Source organism: Macaca nemestrina, chromosome 1 (genome assembly GCF_043159975.1).
Source record: "Macaca nemestrina isolate mMacNem1 chromosome 1, mMacNem.hap1, whole genome shotgun sequence".
In the NCBI taxonomy this organism is placed as follows: domain Eukaryota; kingdom Metazoa; phylum Chordata; class Mammalia; order Primates; family Cercopithecidae; genus Macaca; species Macaca nemestrina.
In genome coordinates, this window is record NC_092125.1 from 4,561,520 (window position 1) to 4,588,839 (window position 27,320).

At 43.3% G+C, this 27,320-nt stretch overlaps 1 protein-coding gene and 1 long non-coding RNA gene across 12 annotated transcripts in view; one reads left to right on the forward strand and one right to left on the reverse strand.

Annotated features, from left to right (window-relative positions):
• LOC105474688 (uncharacterized) overlaps nucleotides 1-27,320 on the forward strand; it is a 56,691-nt gene that overhangs the window by 6,463 nt on the left and 22,908 nt on the right. The window lies entirely within an intron of this gene.
• Nucleotides 7,861-27,320, reverse strand: part of CATSPERE (catsper channel auxiliary subunit epsilon) — a 195,172-nt gene continuing 175,712 nt past the window's right edge. For all 10 annotated transcript variants that reach the window (XM_071073422.1, XM_071073424.1, XM_071073412.1 and 7 more), the window contains 2 exons: nucleotides 15,016-15,069; nucleotides 7,861-8,440 (listed from right to left, as the gene is read on the reverse strand). In XM_071073422.1, coding sequence (XP_070929523.1) covers nucleotides 8,342-8,440; nucleotides 15,016-15,069 — 153 coding nt within the window. In that variant the 3' untranslated portion in view covers nucleotides 7,861-8,341. The remainder of the gene's footprint in view (nucleotides 8,441-15,015; nucleotides 15,070-27,320) is intronic.

The following is a 27,320-nucleotide window of genomic DNA, read 5'->3' on the forward strand; positions in this document are numbered from 1 at the left end:
AATGGCTTATGTGTTCCAGAGCCCTGCTGGTTTCCTCTCTGCTCTACCATGGGAAATATTTGAGAGGTCATCCTCAGCTCCCCCCACCCCACTCCCCATTCCCCATCCTCTGTTAGATCAGTCGTTATTGGTTGAGTACACTGACTGCAAGATTTGGAGTCCAGTGTTAGAAGATGGGCATATGAATTCTCCAGTAGATCTTGAAATTGCTTATTTTCCATTTCAAAATGATCAGGTCCCTGAGAAGGTAGCCTAGTTAGACAATTCAGGGGACAATGGTGCTCTTTGTCTTAGGTGTCTTTAGTTATGAAGTTATGCATAATCGGAATTGATATACTTGACTTTTGAAGCCATTGGTAATTGTACCAGGTTGTTCAAATGGAAGTGAAATGTGATTGGCTAGGTTTTTGATAATGCTTTGCTACTCTATATCTGGAGGTTATATTTCAGGCAAGGCAAATAACTTTCCCTAGATAGGTGGTAAGAGTTCAACATAGCTCACTTCTCAATTCTGTGCCTCCCTCCTCTCCAAGAACATGATTCCCTATTGGTGACAAGATGGAGGTCATCCTTGTTGGAACTTGGGCAGTCAGCTTCCCTAGTGCCTTTTCCATTCTTAATGGGTACAACATAACCTGGGGCCCACAACAACATGGCACCTGGGCATCTAGTCTACCATGGCATCTGGTCTACCATGATCAGACCAGACATGAACTTGTTTGCTAGTTTGTTATCTAAATGAAGATATCTACTTAGAAATTCCATAGAATAGGTGGATAATTGAATATTGTTGTTCATGTGAATGTGAACTGTTTCTCATCCTCTTTTCTCACGGGGATGGAAAAGAACAGATTTGCAGAGTCCGTAGTTGCATGCCATATACCCAAGGTCTGATGAATCTGCCCTAGCAGCGATACCATATCTGGCACACCAGCTGCAACTGGTGCTACTACCTGGTTGAGTCTGCGGGAGTCAACAGTCATTCTCCAGGATCCATCTGTTTTCTGCAGACTGGTGATTAAACAAAGATGCAACGGGGACCACCAACCCTGCATCTTTTAGGTCTTTTATGATGGTAATAATATCTGCCTCCCCCTGCAACAGTTTTCTCACTTTGCCGGGATTCGTGTAGGGGCCAGTTTCAGAGGTTTCTGTTTGGCCTTTCCCACTCTGATTGCTCCTGCTTCACAAACCAAGGGCCTCAATGTGGGCTTTACTCCCACAGCCAAGTATATAATTCTAAGTATGTACTTTGGAGACTGGGAAAGGCCCCCGGGTGAGTGGAGCCACTGTGGCTCTCATAAGCCCTCACTCTAAAGGGGAGGCTTGATGACACTTCGGGTCTCTGGGTATTAATGTCAACTGAGACCTGTGTGTAATAGTCCTCAAAATGCCTGGTTATTCCTCTTTCCCCAGTAAAGTCACCTAAGTAGATGGTCATAGATCTCTGGGGGAATTGTCACAGTATATATAATACTTGCCACACTGCAGGATCCTTCTTCCTGGGAACGTGGCCGCCTCTTCAGTCAATGGGCTCTGGGTCTGAAAACGTACTCCAGGTCTCGAGACTGAGCAAGGGACCATGACTTTTTACTGGGGCAATGTTCCTCAGCCTCTTCTTCCATTCTGGTTTGTTATTATTGTAGATGTTAACCAACAGCCTTGTTGACTACCTGACAATTTTGCCATTCTGTTAACTGTCTCCACAACTCCCAGCAAGTCGAGCCCCCTTAGCTGCTCCTTGCCTGTTATTATGGTAATGTGGGCTCCTGCTTCTGAAGTGAAGCATCACCTCCAAGACTGTCTTATTGTGAGGCCTCATCCTCTCCATGGATGTGGATGAACCCAGACCTGTGGCTGCCTCACCAGTAGTCATCCCTAACCTGCAGAGAAGAGCCACCACTTAATGTTTCATTGACACTGGTACTCTCATCAGGATGTCGTTGGGGAGTGATGTGCCAGCTGAACCCTCTCATGGGGCATAGTCCTCAGCTGGGTCTTCTGGCTTCATGTAACATATCCATTCCAGCCTAGCCACCTCCCTGAACCATTTCATTACCTCCTCTACCAACTGCCGGAGGACCCAGGCTTTTTCTACTTTGCTGAGAGTTGGCTGTCACTTTTTTCCAGGCTTCTAAGAGTCACCCCAGCAGTGAGTTCGCCCCATCCCCTACAGTCCATGCTGGGATCTTCTTAAATTCCATGTCCTGAGAAAATGCCACTGAGTCCATCAATTCTTGCTTATCCAGTTTTAAAGAATCCGTAGAGGCTGGGCGCAGTGGCTCATGCCTGTAACCCCGACACTTTGGGAGGCCGAGGTGGGTGGATCACTTGAGGTCAGGAGTTCAAGACCAGCCTGGCCAACATGGTGAAACCCCATCTCTACTAAAAAATATAAAAATTAGCCAGGCATGATGGCACACACCTGTAGTCCCAGCTACCTGGGAGGCTGAGGTAGGGGAATCACTTGAACCTGGGAGGTGAAGGTTGCAGTGAGCTGAGATCACACCATCGTACTCCAGTCTGGGCGACAGAGTGAGACGCTGTCTCAAAAATAAATAAATAAATAAATAAAAATAAATAATTTGTAGAATCCAATCCCACACATTCCCCTGGCTCCTGCCAGTACATACCAGTACATACATATTAGCTTTTGTAATTCTTCATTCCTTTTGAGGCCCTGCATGTCACCAGCTGGTGTATGCTGGGATTTTCACCCCAGTTTTCAGTCTGCCACACCAAGAAGAGTAGGCGGGGAGAGTTGGGGGGGGCACCCGTGGCCTGGTGAGGCCAAGGCTTCTGCAGCATCTTGTAGCACAGCAAAAGGGCTAACCTTTGATAGGGAGCAGTGGGCCATCTCTGCATGCCCAGAGGCGGGTGGGAGGGGTGGAGGTTGTAGAGTTCAACACCTTCAGCAGCATCCATCCAGATTTTCCTGTCCCAGTTTTTAGGATCAAAAGTTTTCTCTACCAGGGCCTCAGCCGCCCAGTAACAGACCTAAAGTGGCTGTGTGCAAACATTGCTGGAGCCCTGTGACTCCCAGGTCTTCAGCTCAGTGTTCAATTGTGTCTGCCTTTTCACTAGTGGTGACGATGACCTCTTTACAAGAGACACTCTGCTTTTTATTCTTATCCCCATTAGCTGCTGTGGCTCTTGGTCTCCGCTTTCTGCAGGTCATTAGTATAACTCAATCACTGTCTTTGTGATCCCCACGTTTTTCAAATCCCTTTCCCATTGCACCTGCCATAGCTTTCCCTTCCACCAGGACGTTTTCTCAGTTCACTACCAATGAGAACATTAGCAATGGAATCACCCCCTAGAGCCAAGGACTACTGCTGACCACATATCCCTTAGGATGGCTTCCTCTCTGCCTTCTGGGTGCTGGGTGAGCCAGTCCCAAATTACCATCTGACTGCCTGGTTTCTCAGACCACTCACTTATGACTTGTGCTAATCCACAAGTCATAGTAACTGAGAAACAGTTACTAACATGGGATTCAATGTGCAATGATTTCATTGAGGAAAATGCTTGTGTGAAAGAAAATAGGGAGCTGTGGAAGTTGAGAGACTACCAGACAGAGAGAGAGCGCAGGAGAGAGATGGTGCAGATTGAGATTGGATAGAGTTGCCTAAACTGCTATGAAATCCGAGGAAGGTCTGGTAATGCCTTCACGAGTGCTTGAGCCGGGCTGTTAAGAGTCCTGTGTCTACCAGCATTGGGTCTTCCTTAGTTTCCCCAATGCACTTGGTCACAGGTGGGGAGCACCCTGAGGGGCCATGGGCTTGGTGCAAATGAGTTTCAGAGGGCAGCAGCTGATGCTCTGGGTCAGTTACACTCCTGCAGTGGGAGACTTGTGAGGCACAATCTCATGGCCTCCAGGAACCACCGATCTTCCTGCGAGCCTACCTACCTCTGTGACAGGAGGGAAGCCAGAGTTCATAAGTAACTTTCACGAAATATTCAGTTCTTAGTTTTCAGCACAAGATCTAATTCTCTCTTGCCGACTCAAGGACTTTGATCCAGTGATTACCTCTTTCCTCCTGTATCACCAGTTTCTCCTAGCTACTTGATTATTTCCACCCATATTTAGTAACATCTTCCTGAACTCACTTGTGCTCAGGTGCCTGCCATTTCTTTGCTCCTTGTCAAAAAAAAAAAAAGTGAGGGGGCACCTTCTTGAAAGAGTTGTCTATACTTTGCCTCCACTTCTTCATTTCCCATCTCTTTGCTCACAGTAAGAGCAGCTTTACTTTTTATGATTAATTAAAACATTTAAGTACAATGTGGTGGGAAGTGGGAAGAAAGCAAATAGCATCTAAAGTTACATCATTTTGTTAGGGGGAAGGGAAGGACAGGGAGCGATTTGATAAAGCAGTGGTCCCCAACATTGTTGGCACCAGTGACTGCTTTTGTGGAAGACAGTTTTTCCATGGATGGGGCGTGGGGAAGATGGAGGGCGGGAATGGTTTCAGGATGAAACTGTTCCACCACAGATCATCAGGCATTAGATTTTCATGTGGAGCGTGCAACCTCCATCCCTGGCACGTGCAGTTCACAATAGGATTTGCACTCCTACGAGAATCTAATGCCACTGACCTGACAGGAGGTGGAGCTCATGCGGTAATGCTGCATTGGGGGTTGGGGACCCCTGTGTTAAAGCATACAAATTACAGCTAGATAAAAGGAAGAAGTTCTAGTGTTCTATAGCACTGTAGGATGACCGTTAGTTAATAATGATACACAGTTTCAAATAGCTAGGAGGAGGATATTGAATGTTCCCAACACAAAGAAATGAGAAACCTCTGAGACAATGGATGTGCTAGTTACCTGATCTGGTCACTACACATTATACGTATAAAAACAGCACTATGTACCCCATAAATACATACATTATTATGTCAATTAAAAATATTTTCCTCAAAAAATGACATCATTTGAAGTTCAGTGACTTCATTTGTCTTTACATGCATACATACTGGTTTACATAGAAAGAACATTTTCCAGGCTGCTTTTCTATTGTTCCTCTTCACCAGGTTTGGAGGGCCTTGTTTCTCTCTCTTTACATCTCTTGATACAGCCCCACACCCCCTGTCACGTACACACATGTGCATGCCTGCACACACAATGTAAACAGAGTGGTATGTATACTGCTGAAACAGGGAAGGTTCCCTTATCCCCTCGCAGGGCATGCGATGGGCATGTGGCTTGCTGCTTTGGTGTTCTGCTGCTCACACCTCTGGGGGAGCATGCAGACGGGCAGGTTGCGGGGCTCCGATCACGGGCAGTGTCTAGGGGCAAATGTTTACAGCTGAAGCCCCAGTGGGTGTGTGTTACGGGGTTCTCGTTCAGTTTAGCTGTCTGTAGGCAGCTTGTGTTAATCAGCTCAATGAGACCCCTGCCTTATTGCAAGGACAGAGGCTTTCTGCCTCCTGGGTTTCTTGCCTTGGTGTACCCGAAGAATCAGATCACACATGGGCTTAGAGAATGAATGCGAGGTTTTATTGAGTGGAAATAGCTCTCAGCAGATGGGGGAGCCAGAAGGGAGACGGTTTTCCCCTGGAGTCGAGCACTTGGCAGCCAGGCTCTCCTCCGACCGTCCTGGCCAAACCCCCAAACTCCGCGTGTGCTTCTCTCGACGTCCAGCCGCCTGTGTGTTCTTTTGCTGATGTGTGTTCCTCTCGACGCCCAGTCACTTGTTGTCTCTGCCCACTAGGGTCCTGGGGTTTTTATAGGCACAGGATGGGGTCATGGCAGGCCAGGGTGTTCTTGGGAAATGCAACATTTGGGCATGAAGGCAGGAGTGCCTGTGCTCACCTAGGTCTGTGCGCACAGGCCCGAGGGTGGATCCCTAGCCAGGGACCAGCCTTTCTCTACCCAGCCCTTCCCTGCCCCCCCTTCCATATCACTGCCAGGCTTTCCTCCATGTTCTCAATCACACAACCTTTATTTTGTTTGCATAACAATAGGATCATACTATAGATGCTTCTCTGTAGGTTGCTTTTCTCCTTTAACAGAACCTTGTGGAAAAATCTTCTAAATCATTTAGCACCCACTATGTGGTCAACGTACAATCATTTATTCAACCACTCCCTGTTCACCTGTTGGTAGGTGTTAATTCTCTATTTCTAGAGTTTTGCCACAGCAACTAATGATGCCATCTCTCTGTCTGTATATCTGTATCTATCTATATGTATAGCATCTCTATCTATTCATCCATCCATCTACACCCACACGCATACACATATCCTGATATATTGGTCCTCCCCATCCCACCATGTGGAACGATTCCTAACGGTGGGGTTGCTGGGTCCAAGAGAGTCTGTATTTTTAATTTTAACAGATTTTGCCAGATTGCTTAAAAAGAAACTATAGCGATTTACATTTCCTTCAGAACTGCAAGATAATTTCCTTCCTATCCCTGACCCCCATTCCTTCTCAAGAGTATTATTACCCTTTGGAGTTTTTGCTGTCAGGTGAAAAATGCTGCTACACCATGACTTTGGTTTGTATCTTTCTGACTGACAGAAGCTCTGGCTGAGCTTCCTTAGTGGATAATCACCTGATTTTGAAGCCAGTCTGCCTGAGTTTGAATTCCAGTTTCATCACTTACCAATGATACAACCTTAGTAGATTTATCTACCCTCTCTGTGCCAATTTCCTCATCATCTCCATAACGGGATAATAATAGTTCTTGTTTCACAGGGTTATTGAGGAGGTTTAGTTATTAGAAAAGTTCCTGGCATATAATAAACACTAAAAAAACGTTGTTTTAAATATGTTGATTGGCCGTTTGGATATGCTCTTTTGTGAGACGACTGAAACTTTGCTCATTTTCTGTCGGGTAGTTTGTCTTTTCCCCTGCTATCTAGTTTCAGATCTTGTTTCACCTCTTTCACTACATATTTTAAAGTTTTCTTCATATAGGTCATGTTCTTCTCCCATTAAATTTATATAATTTGTCACTACAATGAATAGATTCTCTTGCCAACAGATGATAACTATTATAGAGAAAGTATTGATTTGTAAATATTTGTCCAGTATAGAGCCATCAAATTCTCTTATTCTGGTAAAACTTGTTGGGCTTTCTTAGCACATAATATGATTTAAAGAGAGGATTTTGTCCCTTTTCCCCCAGCATTTGTACTGTTTATTTTATGTTTCTCTCATGATGTCAGAACTTTCAAAACAGTGATGAACAGCGGGTATCTCTGTCTTGTTCTTGATTTTGGTAAAACGAGAAATTCTTTGCGGACAACAGCTTTGATCAATGCCCGTGGAATTTCGTCTTGCTTGTGATCTTCCATTCTTGATTGCCTGCACTGTGGATTTCAGACTTGTTTAGCCAGCCTCCACGATCACACAATCCAATTCTTTCAAAATAAATCTCTTTAGAGGAGAGTAAGCACGCACATGCACGTGCGCGCGCGCGCGCACACACACACACACACACACACACACACACACACACACACACACCCCTCCTTCTGGTTCTGCTTCTCTGGTTGAATCCGGACTGATACATACAAATACTAATTATTTAGAAGGCTGTGGTAATATTTGGACAAATTAAGAAGCTTATTTTGAGCATCAAAGTCAAAATTTAAAACTTAGAATTAAAGTTTAGGTGTAGCTCCAAATTTTACACGCTCACGCCTGTAATCCCATGAAAGGCTGGAAAATTGCTTGAGCCCAGGAGTTCAAGACCAGCCTGGGCAACACAGCAAGACCCTGTCTCAAAAAAATAAAATAAAATAAAATAAAATAAAATAAAATAAAATTTAGAACATCAGCTGCTCATTTCTAATATAATATATTTTACATTTCATATGTGAATTTACCAGTAGAAAAAATCTGCTTAGGGCAGGTTATTTAAATCCACACACTTTTATTAAATCCTTTATATATAAATTAACTACAGTCATATAAGGTTTCATGTGAAAAGTTTCATGCAAAATAATACTTGACACATAAATATATTTTCAGAATTTCACTTTCATTCTTACAAAGGATTATAACAGTCAAATTTAGTTTTTCATGCCATGTAAGAGTACATAGAGTACCTTTAAAATGAAGGCAAACACATAAAGGATTAATTTAATAACACACTGTATATGAAAATATTTCTATTTTGGAGAGGGTTCAAGAATATTTTTCAGATCTTGAACTCAATGCCTACTATGAGCTTATACTTAGTATTCTTAATACTAAATACTAACACTCTCAATCTAAGTATAAAATACACTGTTTCTCTATATACATATATCTGTAATAAACAAACTGTCAGTTTTCCTAATTCTTCTTATGTTTTCGAGGGTTGTGAAGTGGTTTATAAATATATTGTCTATAAATCCTCACATACCGAAAGTAGCTCAAAATGAGAATAGTGAAGAAGAGCAGCATCAGGACGAAGAGGAAAGCAGCCACCAGGTAGACACTTGGACTGGAATCAGAAAAATAAGAGGCATTAGAAGTCATTGTTCACACTTTGGCTGTTAATTTCTTTAAACAATTTTTGAATGGCTAGCTACTATGCCATTGACAGAGAACAAAGATGAATAAGACGCACCGTCCAGCCTCACGGTGTTTACCTTTTAGTGTTTGAGGCTGACCAGGCGGGAAAATAGACAAGGTGATCAATGCAGTGAGAGGAGGAAATGAAGTTGTCTTTTTTTTTTTTTTTTTTTTTGCGATGGAGTCTCACTCTGTCACCCAGCGGGGAGTGCAATGGTTCACTGGAACGCCTGTCTCCTAGGTTCAAGCCATTCTCCTGCTTCAGCCTCCCAAGTAGCTGAGATTACAGGCAGGCACCACCACGCCCAGCTAATTTTTGTATTTTTAGTAGAGTTGGGGTTTCACTATGTTGGCCAGGCTGGTCTCAAACTCCTGACCTCAAGTGATCTGCCCACCTCGGCCTCCCAAAGTACTGGGATTACAGGCGTGAGCCACCGCGCTCAGCCAGAAATGAAGTTTTGTGGGAACCACACATCATGGAAGGCGTTCCAGTAGAGGGGATATTTGAACTGAGCCTGGGCAGGAAGTTCTGTGGGAGTCACACATCATGGAAGGCCAGGGAAGGGGATGTCTGAGCTAAGCTTGGGTAGGAGTTAGCTCAGTATGAGTATGAGTGGGAGTAGGAGTTAGCTAGTTAGCTAGATAAGAGTGGAGGAAGAGACCGAGGTGGGAACAGTGTTTCAGACAAAGGCAGAAGGGTATGGGAAGGCATGAAAACTTGGTAACACCTCAGGACCACTCCTAGACATTCTGGAACTGCAGCTCCTTCAGTATGACAGGAGCTCAGGTGCCAAGGGGAGTGGTTAGAGATGAGGACTGATAGGTGGGCAGGGCCAGATTGGCAAAACTGCTTAAGTTAAGCTAGAGAGTGGGTTTTAGCCTAAGGCAGGAGAGAGCTTCAGAGGGATGATATAGGATTGACATTTTACAGGGATGATTCTGGAGTGTGAAGAATGGAAGAAAGCAAAGCATGAGTGTGAAGGTAGAAAAAGCAATTATGAAGTATTTGAATAATCGAGGTAAGCTATAATGAGAGTCTTAACAAAATTAATGGCGGAAGAAATGGAGAGAAGTGGATATATTTAAGACACATTTAGAAGTTAGATTGGATCGATCTTGGTGATTATTAAGATGTGGGGTTTGAGAAATATGAAGGAATAAAGGTGATCTTCCTTGCATGCTTTGGAGTTAGGTTACTGTGAGAATGGTGTTACCTTCACGCATGGAGGAAATTCAGAGGGAGGAGCACTTTTTTGAGGGCATGTGCGTATATGGTTGGCTTACTTTGGTGCATATTTAATTTGAGGTACCTGAGGGTCAGCCAGGTGTGTGTGTGTGTCTGTGTGTGTGTGTGCAGCACTTACTCTAGCCAGATATCTGCCTCTTCACCTGGAACTCTGCATGGGTACTTTTTTTGTTGGTTTGTTTGTTTTTTGAGATGAGGTTTCTCTCTGTTGCTCAGGCTGGAGTGCAGTGGCATGAATACGGCTCACTGCAGCCTCGACCTTCTAGGTTCAAGCGATCCTCCCACCTCAGCCTCCCAAGTAGCTGGGACTATAGACATGCACCACGAAACCTGGCTATTTTTTTGGGTGAGGAATAGAGATGGGGTCTTGCCATGTTGCCCAGGCTGGTCTTCAACTCTAGGCTCAAACAGTCTGTCCAACCTAGCCTCCTAAAGTGCCGGGATTAAGGTATGAGCCACCACGCTGGGCCTGCATGAATGCTTCTGATCAGAGTGGATTTATTTCTTAAGCCAGACACTGTGCTGTTTTCTATTTGGTGTCCTGGTATCTGACATTAGTTTTGGAGTCCCTTTTAAACCATAATTATTTGTTTTCAATGTTATAGTTTCCCCAGGCTTCCTTTGTCTCACCTTTCTCCTCTGTGGCAATAAACTTAATCTGTCCCCAGTGTATGATTTCCTTCTGAGAACTTAGTTAAGCCACTTCACCATCTCATATCTGCCTGACACTGTGCATGGTTCTAGCAATACAATGACGAGTGAAAACAGACATGGTCCCCATCCTTGGGGAGCTTACATTTTAGTGGGATATAATCATTAATCAAATAATGAGAAAATAAATAAAAAATTGCAACTGAGGTAAGAACTAAGGAGAAATATACAATGCAATGAAAGCTTCTTAAAGCAGGATTTAACCTGGTAAATGGATCAAGAAATGCCTTCATGGGAAAAAGGTAATTATCTTAAAATCTGATGAATAAATAGAAGTGAAGTTGGTACAGTGAAGTTGGTAAAGTGAATTGTAGGTAAATAGAGGACGGAGGATTCTAGATAGAGGAAATGGCATGTGCAGAGGTCCTGCTATGGGAGAGAGCATGGAGAAGGACAGGACTGAAAGAAAGTTGCTCGGTCTGGAGCTGAGAAAATGTGAAGGACATGATCCAAGAAGAGACTCGAAAAGTAGGTAGGGGCTAGATCATGCAAGGATTTGTAGGCCAAAACTCCTTAAGGAGTTTTAATTTTATGGACAGAAATGTGAATGTTTCAAGCTACTAAAACTAGCATTGAAAAGATTACTTTAGCTCCAGTGAGGAGAATAAGCTAGAAGAACATAGGAGTGGATGAGGGGAGATTGGTTAGGAGTCTCTTGTAGAGATAATGGTAGCCTGGATTAAGGAGGTGGTGATGGAGTAAGAAGTGGATCCATTCAAGGATGATTTAGGGGATTAAATGAATGGCAGATAGTTGTGGATTGGATGAACTGGAGAGAAACAGAGAGACAGAGAGAGAGACAGAGAGAGAGAGAGAAATGAATGTAAATCCTTGGTTTCTTTTTTTTCTTTTTCTTTTTTCTTTTTTTTTTTTTTGAGACAGAGTCTTGCTCTGTCGCCCAGGCTGGAGCGCAGTGGCCGGATCTCGGCTCACTGCAAGCTCCGCCTCCCGGGTTTACGCCATTCTCCTGCCTCAGCCTCCCCAGTAGCTGGGACTACAGGCGCCCGCCACCTCGCCCGGCTAGTGTTTTGTATTTTTAGTAGAGACGGGGTTTCACTGTGTTAGCCAGGATGGACTCGATCTCCTGACCTCGTGATCCGCCCGTCTCGGCCTCCCAAAGTGCTGGGATTACAGGCTTGAGCCACCGCGCCCGGCAATCCTTGGTTTCTTGGTTTTGGTTTTGGTTTTTGACTCCTAGAAGTTTGGCTTGCATAGTTGGATGTACATTTCATGGGACAAATTGTACAGGGAACAAGTGTAGGAGGGAACATTGGAAAACAGGGTACCATTCCTATCATAGCCTGTGTGAATGGATTTTCCTGGAGCTGTGCAAGGACAATCTGTATGGCTATATGTAATTGCCCTAATGCATCAGTTTTAAGATTAAATAATGGGATAGGGGAGCATGGGATAAGATCATGAGTTCACTTTTGGACATGTCCAGTTTGACTAGTCTTTGAAACATCTAAGAGAAGAAGTTAAGTAGACAGTAGGATGTATGCCTCTGGACTGTTTTAGAGATATTATTTGGGAGTCATGTGCATATAGATACTAATTGAAGTCATAATTGTAGATGAGCTTGCCAGAGTGAGAAGCTCAGGACAGAACTGAGCCTCATGGGAGGCCAACATTTAAAGGCTGCTAAAGGAGGGTGAGGCTTTCTTTACTAGGGAGAGAGAGGCAGTGGCTACAGAAGTTTGGGAAAACCCATGGTGTGATGCAACAGCCAAAGGAAGAGTCAACACTGAAGAAAGATCTAATAAAATGAGGACTGAAAAATATCTATTAGCTCAATGAAGGCCAAAGCTATTTCAATGAACTAATCGGTAGAGTGAAGAGATAGAAACCTGACTGGATGGACTGGAGAAAGATGGCCGGACACAGGGAAATGGAGGCTGTGAGTGTAGACAATACCTTTGAGAAGTTTTGTGCTGCAAAGGAGAAACTTGAGGGTCACTAAAAACCTATTAGAAGGATCTAGTTGAGAGGGAGAGTTGAATATACAGAAGAGAGAAGGAATAATTGATTTGAAAGTTTCCTCAGTAAGTGGAGAGGAACAGATAGGGTGCAAAGCATAGGTGGAAGAATTAGATTTAAAAGGAGGAATCATATTTCCTTTGTTGTAACAGGACGGAAAGAGGAGAGGATGGATATAGATGTTAGTAGATTTTTATGTTTGCAATCAGGCATAGAGGGCGTTCCTGTCTCATGGTTTCTAATTTCTTTGTGAGGGTGGAAACAAGCTCACCTGATGATGATTAAGGAAAGCAGGTTTGAGGAGGAAGCGAATTAGATACAATCTGAAATCGCTGTTACAGAGAATGCTGCTCAGGTGTAGTCACAGAGAAGGTAGGTAGTTGGGGATTTGCCAGAGGGAGGAACAAATCCCAGAGGGGTGAGGGTGTACTTTCAAGCGTACTTGAAATAATGGACTTTGAAATGTAAGGAAATGCAAAGTACAAAAAGAGAGATTGAGAGTAGAGGGGGAGGTTCCAGGAAGGGTGAAGGGGGGTTGCAGTGGGTGTCGTGGAATTAACAAGCTGGAAGGACAGGAGGTCGTGATCAGAGAATGGGATGTGATGTCTGGATTGATGCTTTAGGAAGCAGAGAAGTTACAAGTAATGACAGTGTGGAAGGTGTAACTATGGGAGTGGACGGCTGAAGTGCAGTAGAGGGAGGTCACCAAGGATGTGGTAAGGCCACGATTTTGGATGCTGGATGCGAACACTGATAGTGGGACTTGATGTGGAGAGGAAAACAGTGTGACGGGGCCAAAGTTGAGAATGAACGCAGCAGACTGTAGAGAGGGCATGGTGATGAAGACAGACAGCTGGGGCTGCAGCAGACGCCATGAGCCTCAGAGGATCAGGGTATGTTTTGTGTTGGTTTTTTTGGTTTTGTTTTACAAGAACGAGGATAAATAATGATCTGGAATTGGTAATAGGACCCCCTGAGGTACATGGGAGGTGAAAGAAAAGAGCACCACTTGAGAGGCCTGAAGGTGGAGCAGTGCCTTTGGGGGAGAGCCTGGTTACCCCTAAGGAGAGAGAGGGAGGGCTCAGAGGATGGTTGAAGATCTGGGTGAGTTTGCTGGTTAAAGGATGGCAATTCCAGAAAGCAGAATGGAAACGCTGGGAAAGTGGTGGGGTTGAGTGCTGGGCTAGGAGCAAGGAAGTGCCGAGCTCTCCGCCTTCTACAAACTCATCTCCAGTCGCTGCTCAAGAAAAGGGCTCCATTATTAAGAAAATAATCAACCACCAGCCAGCCCTGGTGTGCCTCTGCTACCCTTCAGGGCCCAGGTGTTACTGGAGGCGAACCTACAGTCACTAACCAAATAGACTGTCCTGTATGCTGTGCTCATGTGCCCTGGCTGCTGGACTCTAGCTGCTGGCAGGTGAGAGCGGGGACAGGTGGGTGAGATCCTCCTCCTTTGCCTTTCTCCCCGCTAACTCACTTGACTCTTTCTTTGGTTGATGGGTACTTGGGTGGGCATATACCTTAATATTCATCTAAATCAAACATACCAACCCAATGACCTTAATATTCACCTAAGTCAAACATACCAACCCCATGAGGAAGAAAAGTCACTAGGAAAAGGTTGTGCCTGTTTCCCAAGGTTATGTAGAAACAACTCTTGACTTCATTTGCAGGTTATTCCCACTATTAACACTGTCAGCACAGAAACCCCAGGAGCCAGTCATATTTACAGTGCGGCCATGAATAGCTTAATTGTTTTCCTTATGCCCTTATTTAACAATCCTCCCCCGCCCCCCCCCAAAAAAAACCCATAAAACAAAACCCAAACACCCAAATTCCAAACACCAGGCCCAAAACGGAGTAGCAAAGTCATCTGGGGTTCTAACTTTAGTATCAGGACTTTTCATTCTGCCCTCCAAAGGAACTGGAGCCGAGTCCAGGGAAATCCCTTTACTGTTTCCTAAATGCATCAGAATGAGGGTCTGTGGTTGAAAGCTGACCCAGGCTTAGAGCAGAGGGCACAGCCACTGTCACCTCCCAATCCCTACCACTGCATTCTGGCATCTGCCAACTAGGAGCAGCTGAGACATGTTTGAAAGGAAGACAGTGGCTGTTGAGTGGGATGGCACGAAAGGGGACCTTTGCTGCAGTAACAGTCTCAGGAATTCCTTCCTGCTGTGTCCCTGTATACACACTATACACAGATACCATTTTTAGGATGTCATATAGGGGTCAGAAGTAACAGGGCTTCAGGGAAACAGCAAGTTTCTGTCATTGGGAAGACAGATTTCACAGATAGCCCCCCAAAAATCTAAATATAGACTGATTAAAACCATTGACTCTGCAGTGAACACTTCATACGTTTTTTGGTTGTTGTTGTTTTAGGATTCATTTGCATATTATATACTGTATAATAATATTTTTCATAATAAGATTTAAGCGGGGGACCCTGAAAACTGAGTGCACAGGCTGCTTCTGGGAGACACGAGGGGGAGGTGCTTTTCCTTTTTAGCTGCCACTTGTATCTTAGAAATTCCGTAATTAAAGTCCAGTTAGGCACCGCTCATTACCTGGGAATCAGTCCAAACGTCTCTATTGCAAACATAGCTGTTAGGTTGCAGAAACTGCAAATTGGAAAAATAATATTAAAGATTAAATTAATTACAATATATTTTAAAATGCTCTCCATGTCCCTATGGTAACAATCAAACCATATATAATCCTAGTTAAGGTGTCATTTTCTTGACAAAGGACAGATGGATACATTCACAGAAGAGCTGTGGTTATTTTTCCCTGTGTACGTCTCAGGCTTCTCTGAGATTCCTCAAGAGCTGTCTCTCCTAACAGCCTTACATCATTTTGATAGTGGTTCCCAAGGCAACAGTAATAATGATATTACTAATAAGTATTGGCAGAAATAAAAAAAGCTAACCTTTATGAGCATTAATACTTTTTGAACATGAATACTGGCAGGCACGGTGGCTCACACCTGTAATCCCAGCCTTTGGGAGGCCAAGGCGGGCAGATCACCTGAGGTCAGGAGTTCGAGACTGACCTGACCAACAGGGTGAAACCCCTTCTCTACTAAAAATACAAAAATTAGCCAAGTGTGGTGGTGGGCACCTGTAGTCACAGCTACTGGGGAGGATGAGGCAGGAGAATCTCTTGAACCTGGGAGGTGGAGCTTGCAGTGAGCTGAGATCGCGCCACTGCACTCCAGCCTAGGTGACAGAGCGAGACTCCGTCTCAAAAAAAAAAAAAAAAGAATACTAATTGAGCATTGCTATGTACTAGGCAGCATGCCAAATGCTTACATGCATTATCTCAGTGGATCTTCACAGCAACCCTTCCTTTTAGATGAGGAAACTCAGATGAGGAGCTCAGGCAGGTTAAGCAACTTGAGAAAGTTTACACAGCTGTTAGCAGCAGAGCTGGGATTTGAAGTCAGGTTTTTCTGACCTGGCTGCCCATCATGTTCACCTGATGTAGGCTAACTCCTTCAGGAAGCTGAGTATTAGGGGCTCCATATATAAAACTGTTATTTCTAATGTTACTGAACGTCTCTCATTGTTAGGTATATTGCTTGGAATGAGGCAGGATATAGCCAAGCAAACATTTCTGACATGATTTCACCCACCTACATGTGGGAGAGCATAGAAGAAAGGAACTTATTTTTATTGCATATTTGTTATGTGCTTGGCAAAGTTAGAGATTTTTACCCAGATGCTTCATTTACTCCTCAGAATACTGTAAGGCAGGTATTATCAACCCATTCTACAGATACAGAACGGCTCAAAAAGAGTAAGCAATTTTCTTTAGACTGAGTAGCTAGTAGTGGCAAAACTGGGATTCAAACCAAAGTAGACGCTACCAATATATCAACTTGTGGAATTGGCATGTAAATACGACCCACAAACAACAATACAAGATACAGGGTTGTACATTCTAGGCTGGGCGTGGTGGCTCACGTCTATAATTCCAGCACTTTGGGAGGCCGCGGCGGGTGGATTGCCTGAGCTCAGGAGTTGGAGACCAGCCTGGGCAACATGGTGTAACCCCATCTCTACTAAAATACAAAAAATTAGCCAGGTGTGGGGGTCTGTGCCTGTAGTCCCAGCTACTCGGGAGGCTGAGGCAGGAGAATTGCTTGAACCGGGGAGGCGTAGGTTGCAGTAAGCGGAGATCGCACCACTGCACTTCAGCCTGGGCAACAGAGCGAGACTCCATCACACACACAAAAAAAGTGAGTGATGTAGACACCTATCACGGGAATGTTCACAGCACAGCAAAGGGGCTTGTGTTGGGTCCTAAAGGTTGGAGTTTAAGGATGAAGGGCTAGCGTATTCCGGGTATAGGGAGAGATGAGCAAAGGTTTGGAAATGGGAATGAATTTGTGAGGTTTAAGGGATGATGAGGAAATATCTTGGTGCATGTAGAGGGAAGTAGTGGGGGTTTTGTGTGTGTGTGTGTGTGTGTGTGTGTGTGTGTGTGCGCGCGCGCGCTCATGCCTGCACATGTGCCCTCCAGAGGGCTTTAATGAAAGGCTTAGGAATTTTGACTTTACCCTTTTTGTATAAAGGAGTCATGACTGTTTTTGAATTTAATTCAATAGCAGGTTGTAAAGTGATTTGGAATAGAGAGATTAGATGTAAGTGGGCCATATGGAAAAATTATACACAGTAGTGCACAACCCAGTTCTGTGATAATGAGGTCTAGACTTGGGTAGAGGCGATTGTGACTGAAAAGAGGGCCAAGCTGACCTTTGATAGAATGAAATTGTGATGGAATCAGCATGGAATAAGTGCAGTTGGAACTTTACGGTTTAAAAGTTGTTAGATGTAGTATTGTCAAATGGACTGAGTTGGTTGATAGTGTAGTTTAGGTATTCTGTATCCTTACTGATTTTCTCTCTACTTGTCCTATCAATTTCTGAGAAAGGAGTGTTGAAATCAACTGTAGTTAGGGGTTTGCTGTTTCTCTGTTTAGTTCTATCCGTTTTTGTTTCATGTATTTTGAAGCATGTATTTAGGATTATTATACCTTCTTTATCACTATGTAATGAGTCTCTTTATACCTTCCTTGTTCTGAATTCCTGTTATCTGCTATGAATATGGCCAATCTGGCTTTCTTTTGACTACTATTAGCATGGTTTATCTTTTTTTTATCCTTTTACTTTTAATCAATCTGTGTCTTCATATTTAATATGGGCTACTGGTAGACAGTCTGTAGTTAGGTCTTATATTTTTATCCAATATGATAATTTCTGTTCTATAATTGGGATATTTAGACCATTTGTATTTAATGTAATTGTTGATATCTTTAAAGTTAAATCTACAGTCTTGCTATTTGTTTGCTATCTTAAGTTGTTATGTATTTTTAAGTTATATATTTTGTTTTCCTTTCTCCTTTTCTTCTGTCCTTTTTTGTATTAATAAAGTATTTTTTAATGATTCCACATTATCTCCCCTATTAGTTTTTATAGGATTGTATCTTTTTCTAATGTCGTTGGTATACAATATCAATCATTAATTTGTCACATTTTTCTGGCAAATAATATACCATTTAGTGGTATATTATTTGTATATATACCATTCTTAAGTATAAGAATCTTAAAACACTATGCTTCTAATCCCTACTGCCATCCTTTGTGCCATTGTTTTCATCCATTTTACTTTTATTACATGTTGTAAACCCCAAAGTATTTTCTTTTCTTTCTTTCTTTCTTTCTTTTTTTTTTGAGACAGAGTCTCACTCTATTGCCCAGGCTGGAGTGCAATGGCACGATCTCGGCTCACTGCAACCTCCGCCTCCCAGGTTCAAGTGATTCTCCTGCCTCAGCTTCCCAAGTAGCTGGCATTACAGGTGTGCACCACCATGCCTGACTAATTTTTGTATTTTTAGTAGAGAAGGAGATTCACTATGTTGGCCAGGCTGGTCTCAAACTCCTGACCTTATGATCCGCCCGCTTCGGCCTTCCAAAGTGCTGGGATTACAGGTGTGAGCCACTGCACCTCGCCACACAAATTTTCTTTAACTATTTTTGCTTTTTTTTTTTTTTTTTTACCTTTTGAGACAGGTTCTCACTCTATCACCCAGGTTAGAGTGCAGCGGCACCATCACAGCTCACTGCAGCTTCAACTTCCCAGGCTCAACCAATCCTCCCACCTCAGCCTCATTTGGGTGAATAACCAGTGAGTACCACTGCTGGGTCATACAGTAAGAGTATGTTTAGTTTTGTAAAAAACTGCCACACAACTGTCTTCCAAAGTGGCTGTACCATTTGGGCTTCTATCAGCAATGAATGAGAGTTCCTGATGTTCTATATCCTTGTCAGATTTGATATTGTCAGTGTTCTGGATTTTGACCATTCTGGTAAGTGTGTAGTGGTATCTTATTGTTTTAATTTGCATTTTCTAATGACATAGGATGTTGAACATTTTTTTCATATGCTTTTTTGTCATCCATTTATCTTCTCTGGAGAGGTGTCTGTTCAGATCTTTTGCCCCTTTTTAAATCTGGTTATTTTCTTATTGTTGCGTTCTAAGCCTTCTTTGTATATTCTGGATACCAATTATTTACTGGAGCTCTCTTTTGTAAATATTTTCTCCCAGTGTGTGGCTTGTCTTCTGATTCTCTTGACATTGTCTTTCACAGAGCAGAAGTTTTTAATTTTAATGAAGTCCAACTTTTTTCAACGATTTATTTCATGGATCATACCATTGGTGTTTATCCAAAGAGTCATAGCCATATGCAAGGTTCATTAGTTTTTTTCCCTATATTAGTTATCTTCTATGAGTTTCAGAGTTTTGCATTTTATATTTAGGTCTATGATTTCTGTATTCCTTTTTTTTTTTTAATTTTAGAGATGGGATCTCGCAATGTTGAGCTTGAAGTTCTGGGTTCAAATGATCCTCCCCAACAGCCTCCTGGGTAGCCGGTACTACAGGCATGCAACACCATGCCCAGCTGTAAGACTTGTACTGAGGGGTTATGTTGCAAGCATAACCCAGTTCTTATCATGCTCCATCTCAACAAACATGTTGTTTCTAGACAGATTTAGATGCTACCAAGTTCTAGAGAGCAATAGGAAGTCAGACTCAGGAGAGGAAGGGTCACACAGAAAAATACTGCAGAATTTTGCCAACTCATATAAGCAATACCCTAAGAATATGTATAGAAAAATGAATTCTGAGAGTGTTAGACCAAGGAAGTGAAAGCATAACTAGGTCATATTCAATTGTTGATACGAATGCATTAAATGAACTTGCGAGGACAGCCACCCTTTATTATAATGTATAGAAATAAGTAGAAAGACTTAGAGAAAGGGAAATACTGGAGTGAACTGATCAGATGTGAACTACTCATTCTCCCTGAGATAGGACCCATACGATACTCCATTCACCATGGCATTGAGAACTACATCAGTGACAGAAACACCAAAGGTGTTGATCCCGGAACACTTAACAGTAAACTTCCTGCATGCTAACCTTCATCTCAAAGTTTCCTTTCCAGGGAACCTGCAACACCTAGAAGAACTCAATTTAAGTTTTTTGGTTGAACTGTTCAGAAGACTGATGAGTTTTGGGGACTGATAGAATATTATGAGATTAATCAATAGTGGCTATTTCCCCCCACAATGTATTCTCATCGAAGAAGCAAATCCATACTCAGCATCTGATAAGCAGCCATTCATTTAGCAAATTATTCCCTCCTCCCCACACCACTATCATGTAAACCTTTAACAAACTGCTGTTCCAACCTGAAGGAGTTTTGAATTCCAGACACTGAAATATATTACACTGTACAGAAAACAGTAAAACTCAAAAAGTACATGTGATATGGGAGCTTTCACCACCATCCCTCGACACTCTGACACCTGCAGAGCAAAGAACATGAGCTTTGCTATCAGACTGACTGAGGCTCAAGTCTGGTTTCACTACATTGTCTGTGGCCCTGGGCGAGAAACCCAGCAGGCAGAAAGGAGCAGAGGCCATTTGCTTTCACCGGGGGAATACTGTAATCCACCTCCCTTCTTCCTTCAGGACCACATCCACTCTATGATCCTGCTGCCATGGAGTTTGTTTTTATCATCATCTCATAGAACATCATGCTGGTCCACTATACTGATGATACATGACCTGGAGGGCAGGAGGTAGCAGATGCTGCAGATATATTAGTAAGATAAAGGAGACAAGGCCAAGTGTCGTGGCTCACACCTGTAAGGCCAGCAGTTTGGGAGACTGAGGCAGGTGGATTGCTTGAGGTCAGGAGTTTGAGACCAGCTTGGCCAACATGGCAAAATCCCGTTTCTACTAAAAATACAAAAATTAGCCAGGCATGGTGGTGCATGCTTGGAATCCCAGCAACTCGGGAGGCTGAGGCACAAGAATTGCTTGAGCTTGGGAGGCAGGGGTTGCATTGAGCTGAGATCACGCCACTGTACTCCAGCCTGGACCACAGACCAAGACTGTGTCTCAAAAACAAAAGATAAAGGAGACAAGGCCAAGTCTGCTGGCTCCCACCTGTAATCCCAGCACTTTGGGAGGATTGACTGAGGCAAGGAGTTCAAGACCAGGCTGGGCAACATAGCAAGACCTTGTCCCTACCAAAAAAAAAAAAAAAAAAGGTAAGAGAGATAAATCCCACGAGTTGTGGGGTACATGATGCACTGTTGAGAGTCAAAGACAAGTTCCTGCTTTTTATACTTCTTCCACAAGAAAGGGTTGTGCCTTTTTATGGCACACTTTGGATTTTGGAGGCAACATATACCACACATAATTTGGATGTGCTTCTCCAAAGATGCAGAGGGACCTGAAAGTCAGCCAGAATGGGGTCCAGGGTGAAGAGCCTGTCTAGATGGTCCAGGTGATGCAAACAGGGCTGACATGTGGCTCTTAGGGCCTAACAGATCTAAAGGTGCTTGATACGTCTGTGGCAGGTGAGGAGGCTGTGTGATTGTGGAAGTTCTGATGGGGGATACCAGCAGATGCCTCTACAGTTTTGAAGCAAATGCAAGTACTCTTGGGCAAGTAACAGTTCTCTTGAGAAACAGCTCATGGTTTAGTTACTGGCAGAAACTGAATTTCTGACCCCCAAACACCAAGTAACCAAGAAACCTGGGTTGCCTCTCATAGCTGAGTGTTAGTCTTGTCTCTAACACCAGGAAGTCGAAAGTGCTCAAATGAACCCTGTCATGAAGTGTAAGTACAGAACTGGTCTTGGGATGCCGAAATGCACAAATAAGCATGTGAATAGCTGACTCAGCTCCCGTTTGCCTAGATGTGGGGAGTTCCCCACTGACTATAAAGAAAAAAATATGAGAAAGATTTACAGATTGCTCTGAATCCAGATGTGGACAGCTGTGGCACTATAGCTCCATCCACATGTAATTGTGAGGAACAGTGGAGAAGAAAAGGCCTCCGAGCATAAAAATCTTCAAGTACGATAATTTTCCCACTTTTCCTAATAGGAGAGGTGGCCTGAGACATAATCACGGGCAGGGGTAAATATGTGGCCACATGGCCAGGACTTGGAAAAAACAAGAGTTGATGAGAAGAAATATGAGGGAAAAGCATGTAGATGAAATTCTTAGAATGAGACCAGTATATCTGAATTTTGGGGTTTTATGTGAATGTTTATCAAAACACCTTTACTAGAGAGGAAGCTCTTACCTTATCACCTGAGCACCACATGGTTGGCCTCTTTCCCCAGCTACTCGAATGCTTGCTCATGGGCTCATAAACAATGTGGCTGTGGTGCCTAGGATGACCTTATAAGCACGGATTTCCCTTACCAAGGATGGCCTGGATACCACCACTACAAAATACCATACAGTAGTACCCCTTTATCCACAGAGGACAGTTCCAAGACCCCCAGTAGATGCCCGAAACCATGGATAGTACCAGACCCTACATATAACTATGTTTTTTCTATACATACAAACGTATGATAGAGTTTAATTTATAAATGAGGCACAGTAAGAGCTGAACAATAACTAGTAATAAAACAGAACAATTATAACAACATGACAGAATCACTACTTTTGCACTTTGTGGCCATTACAAAGTAAAGTAAGGGTTACGGGAACACAACAGTATTGCTTTAACGCTACAATGGATCTGATAGCCAGGATGGCTATTAAGTGACTATCGGGCAGGTTGTGCACATAGCACTGATAGACTAGACAGAGATCATTCACATCCCAGGCTGGACGAGGTGGGACAGTGCTACATTTCATCATGTTGCTCAGAATGGCATGCAATTTAAAATCTATGAATTGTTTACCTCTGGAATTTTCCATCTCATATTTTTGGACCACTGTTGATTACAAGTAAGTGAAATCACGGAAAGCGAAACTGTGGATCAGGAGAAATAGCATGCAGGTATACCTTGTTTTGTTAAGTTTCACTTTATTTTGCTTCGCAGATACTATGCATGGTACCAACAGACTTGCTCAACACAGGGTTACCACAAACCTTCCATTTTTATAAACATGTGCTTGCTTTGTGTCTGTCACATTTTGGTAATTCTCACAGTACTTCAATTTTTTTTTTTTTTTTTTTTTTAACAGGGTCTTGCTCTGTCGTCAGGCTGAAGTGCAGTGGCACAGTCACAGCTCTCTGCAGCCTTGACCTTCTGGGCTCAAGTGATCATCCCTCTTAGCCTTCTGAGTAGGTAGGACTACAGACACATGCCACCATGCTCAGATAATATTTAAAAAAAAAATTGTTGTAGTGATGGGATCTCACTATGTTGCCCAGGTGGGTCTTGAACTCCTGGCTTCAAGCTATTATCTCGCTTTGGCCTCCCAAAGTGTCAGCCTTTTTCATTATTATTCTATCTGTTATAGGATCTGTGGTCAGTGATCTCTGATGTTACTACTGAAAGTGTCCTGGTGCACCATGAACTGCGACCATATACGATAGTGGACTTAATGTTATGTATGCTCTGACTGCTCGCTGACCTCCATCCCCCATCTCTCCAATCAGCCTCCCTACTCCCTGAGACACAGCAGTATTGAAATTAGGCCAATGAATAACCTTAAAATAGCCTCTACGTGTTCAAGTAAAAGGAAGAGGCACATGTCTCTCACTCTAAATCAAAAGCTAGAAATGATTAAGCTTCGTGAGGAAGGGATGTTGAAAGTTGAGACAGGCTGAAAGCTTGGCCTCTTGCACCAACAGCCACATCGTGAATGCAAAGTTTCTGCAGGAAAATTAAAAGTGCTACTCTAGTGAACACATGAATGGTAAGACAGTGAAACAGCCTTATTACTGATATAGAGAAAGTTTGGTCTGGACAGATAATCAAACCAGCCACAACATCCCTTAAACCAAAGCCTAATTTAGAGCAAGGTCCTAGCTCTCTTCAATTCTAGAAGGCTGAGAGAAGTGAAGAAGCTGCAGAAGGAAGGTTTGAAGCTAGAAGAAGTTGGTTTATGAGGTTTAAGGAAAGAAGCCATCTGCAAAACATAAAATTACATGGCGAAGCAGCAGGTGCTGATGGAGAGGCTGCAGCAATGATCCAGAAGATCTAGCTAAGATGATTGATGAAGGTGGCTACCTTCCACAACAGATTTTCAGTGTGGATGAAGCAGACTTCTGTTGGAAGAAGATGCCATCTAGGACTTTCTTTTTTTGTTTTTGTTTTTTTTGAGGTGGAATTTTGCTCTTGTTGCCCAGGCTGGAGTGCAGTGGCGTGATCTTGGCTCACTGCAATCTCCACCCCCTGGGTTCAAGCGAGTCTCCTGCCTCAGCCTCCCAGGTAGCTGGGATTACAGGTGCCTACCACCACACCTGGCTAATTTTGTATTTTTAGTAGAGATATGGTTTCACAATGTTGGTCAGGCTGGTCTCAAACTCCTGACCTCAGGCGATCACCCACCTCAGCCTCCCAAAGTGCTAGGATTACAGGTGTGAGCCACCATGCCCGGCCTCACCTAGAACTTTCACAGCTAGAGAAGAGAAATCAGTACCTGGCTTCAGAGCTTCAAAAGATAAGCTGACTTTCTTGTTAGGGGCTAATGTAGCTGATGATTTTAAGTTAAAGCCAGAACTCATTTACCATTCCAAAAATTCTAGGGCCCTTCAGAATTATGGTAAGTCTACTCTGCCTGTGCTCTTTAAGTGGAATAACAAAGCCTGGATGACAGCATGTCTGTTTACAGAATGCTTTACTCACTATTTTAAGCCCACTGTTGAGACCTATTCTCAGAAAAAAAAAAAAAAAAAAAAGATTCCTCTCAAAATATTACTACTTGGCCGGGCATGGTGACTCACACCTGTAATCCCAGCACTTTGGGAGGCTGAGGCAGGAGGATTGCTTGAGCCCAAGAGTTTGAAACCAGATTGGGCAACAGAACCAGATCCTCTCTCTTATTTTAAAAAGTTAAAAAAAAAAATAGGCCAGGTGCGGTGGCTCATACCTGTAATCCCAGCACTTTGGGAGGCCAAGGCGGGTGGATCACAAGGTCAAGAGATTGAGACCATCCTGGCCAACATGGTGAAACCCCGTCTCTACTAAAAATACAAAAATTAGCTGGGTGTGGTGGCATATGCCTGTAGTCCTAGTTACTTGGGAGGCTGAGGCAGGAGAATCGCTTGAACCCTGGAGGTGGAGGTTGCAGTGAGCCGAGATTGCGCCACTGTACTCCAGCCTGGCAACAGAGCGAGACTCTGTCTAAAAAAAAAATAATAATAATAATAAAAATAACCCCCCAAAAAACAAAATATTATTACTCATCAACAATGCACCTGGTCACCCAAGAGCTCAGATGGAGATGTTCAAGGAGATCAATGTTGTTTTCATGCCTATCATGCCTACTAACACAATATTCATTCCGCAGCCCATGATCAATGAGTAAGTTTGACTTCCAAGTCTTACTATTTAAGAATTACATCTCATAAGTCTATAGCTGCCATGGATAGTAAATCCTCTGATGTATCTGGACAAAATCAATTGAAAACCTGGAAAGTATTCACCATTCTAGATGCCACTGAGAACATTCATGATCATGGGAGAAGGTAAAAATACCAACATTAGCAGGAGTTTGGAAGAAGTTGACTCTAACCCTCATGATGGCTTTGAGGGACTCAAGACTTCAGTGGAGGAAATCACTGCAGATATGGCAAAAATAGCAAGAGAGGTAGAATTAGAAGTGGGGTCTGAAGATGGAACTGAATTGCCACAATGTCATGATGAAACTTGAATGGATGATAGTGCTTTGCTTCTCATAAATGAGCAAAGAAAGTGGTTTCTTTCTTTTTTTTCTTTTTCTTTGACGGACTCTTGCTCTGTCGCCCAGGCCAGAGTGCAATGGCGCAATCTCGGCTCACTGCAACCTCCACCTCCTGGGTTCAAGCGATTCTCCTGCCTCAGCCTCCCAAGTAGCTGGGATTACAGGCGCCCACCACCAAACCTGGCTAATTTTTGGTATTTTTAGCGGAGACGGATTCTCACCATCCAGGCTGGTCTCGAACTCCTGACTTCAAGTGATCCACCTGCCTGTGCCTCCCAAAGTGCTAGGATTACAGGCGTGAGGCACCGCGCCCAGCGGTGCTTTCTTGAGATCAGATCTATTCCCGGTGAAGTTGCTGTAAATACTGTTGAAATAACAGTGTTTATCATATTACATATGTTTAGTTGATAAAGCAGTGGCAAGATTTGAGAGGACTGACTGCAGTTTTGAAAGTTCCACTGTGCGTAAAGTGCTACCAAACAGCATGGCGTGCTACATTGAAATCTCTCATGAAAGGAATGGCTGCAGCGAAGTTCACTGTTGCCTTATTTTAAGAAACTGCCACAGCCACCCCAAACTTCAGCAACCACCGCCCCAATTAGTCAGCATCCATCAACACTGAGGCAAGACCTTCCACCAACAAAAAGATTATGACTTGCTAAAAGTGCAGATGATTGTTGGCATTTTTTAGCAATAAAGTATTTTTAAAATTAAGCTAGTTATATATTTTTTAGACAATGTGCAATGCTGTTGCACACTTAATAGGCTACAGTATAGTGTAAACATAAGATTTGTACGCATTGGGAAACCAAAAAATTCACATGACTTGCTTTACTGTGGGGGTCTGGAACTAAACCTACAGTATCTCTGGGGTGTGCCTGTATTTGGCAGTGGCAGCAACCAACCAAAGCCTTCTGTGTGTGTGAATCCAGAGGTATCAGACAGCCGTCTGGTGACAGGTTGATTATGGCATGGAGGGGACAGCGATTTATTCTTTCTGTGACAATTTTGGGATTTGAATTTGCCTTTGCCTGCAACACCACACAGGGATATAACGAGTGTCATGTGTATTTTCATGGTATCCCCACAAGATTGCTTCTAGCCAAGGAACGCATTTTATAGCAAAAGAAGGCAGCAAGGTGGTGGCTCACACCTGTAATCCTAGCACTCTGGGAGGCCAAGGTGGGCAGATCACCCGAGGTCAGGAGTTCGAGACCAGCCTGGCCAGCATGGCAAAACCTCATCTATACTAAAAATACAAAAATTAAACAGGTGTGGTGGCGGGTGCCTGTAGTCTCAGCTACTTGGGAGGCTGAGGCATGAGAATAGCTTGAATCTGGGAGGTGGAGGTTGCAGTGAACTGAAATCATGCCACTGCACTGCCCTTCAGCCTGGGTGACAGAGCAAGACTCAGTCTCAAAAAAAAAAAAAAAAAAAAAATAAGGCAAAGGGCTGATACACATGTAATTCACTGGCCTCACAGAATAGTAGCATGGACTTTTAAGGCTGCTATTTATTATGAGGGTAACCATAATTACTGGCTACCTAGGACACTTTTGGTATTACACCTGCTGCTTGGGTGTAAATGTTAATAAAACTTTATTTTACTCGCAGAAGTGCTCTGGTATGGATGATTAT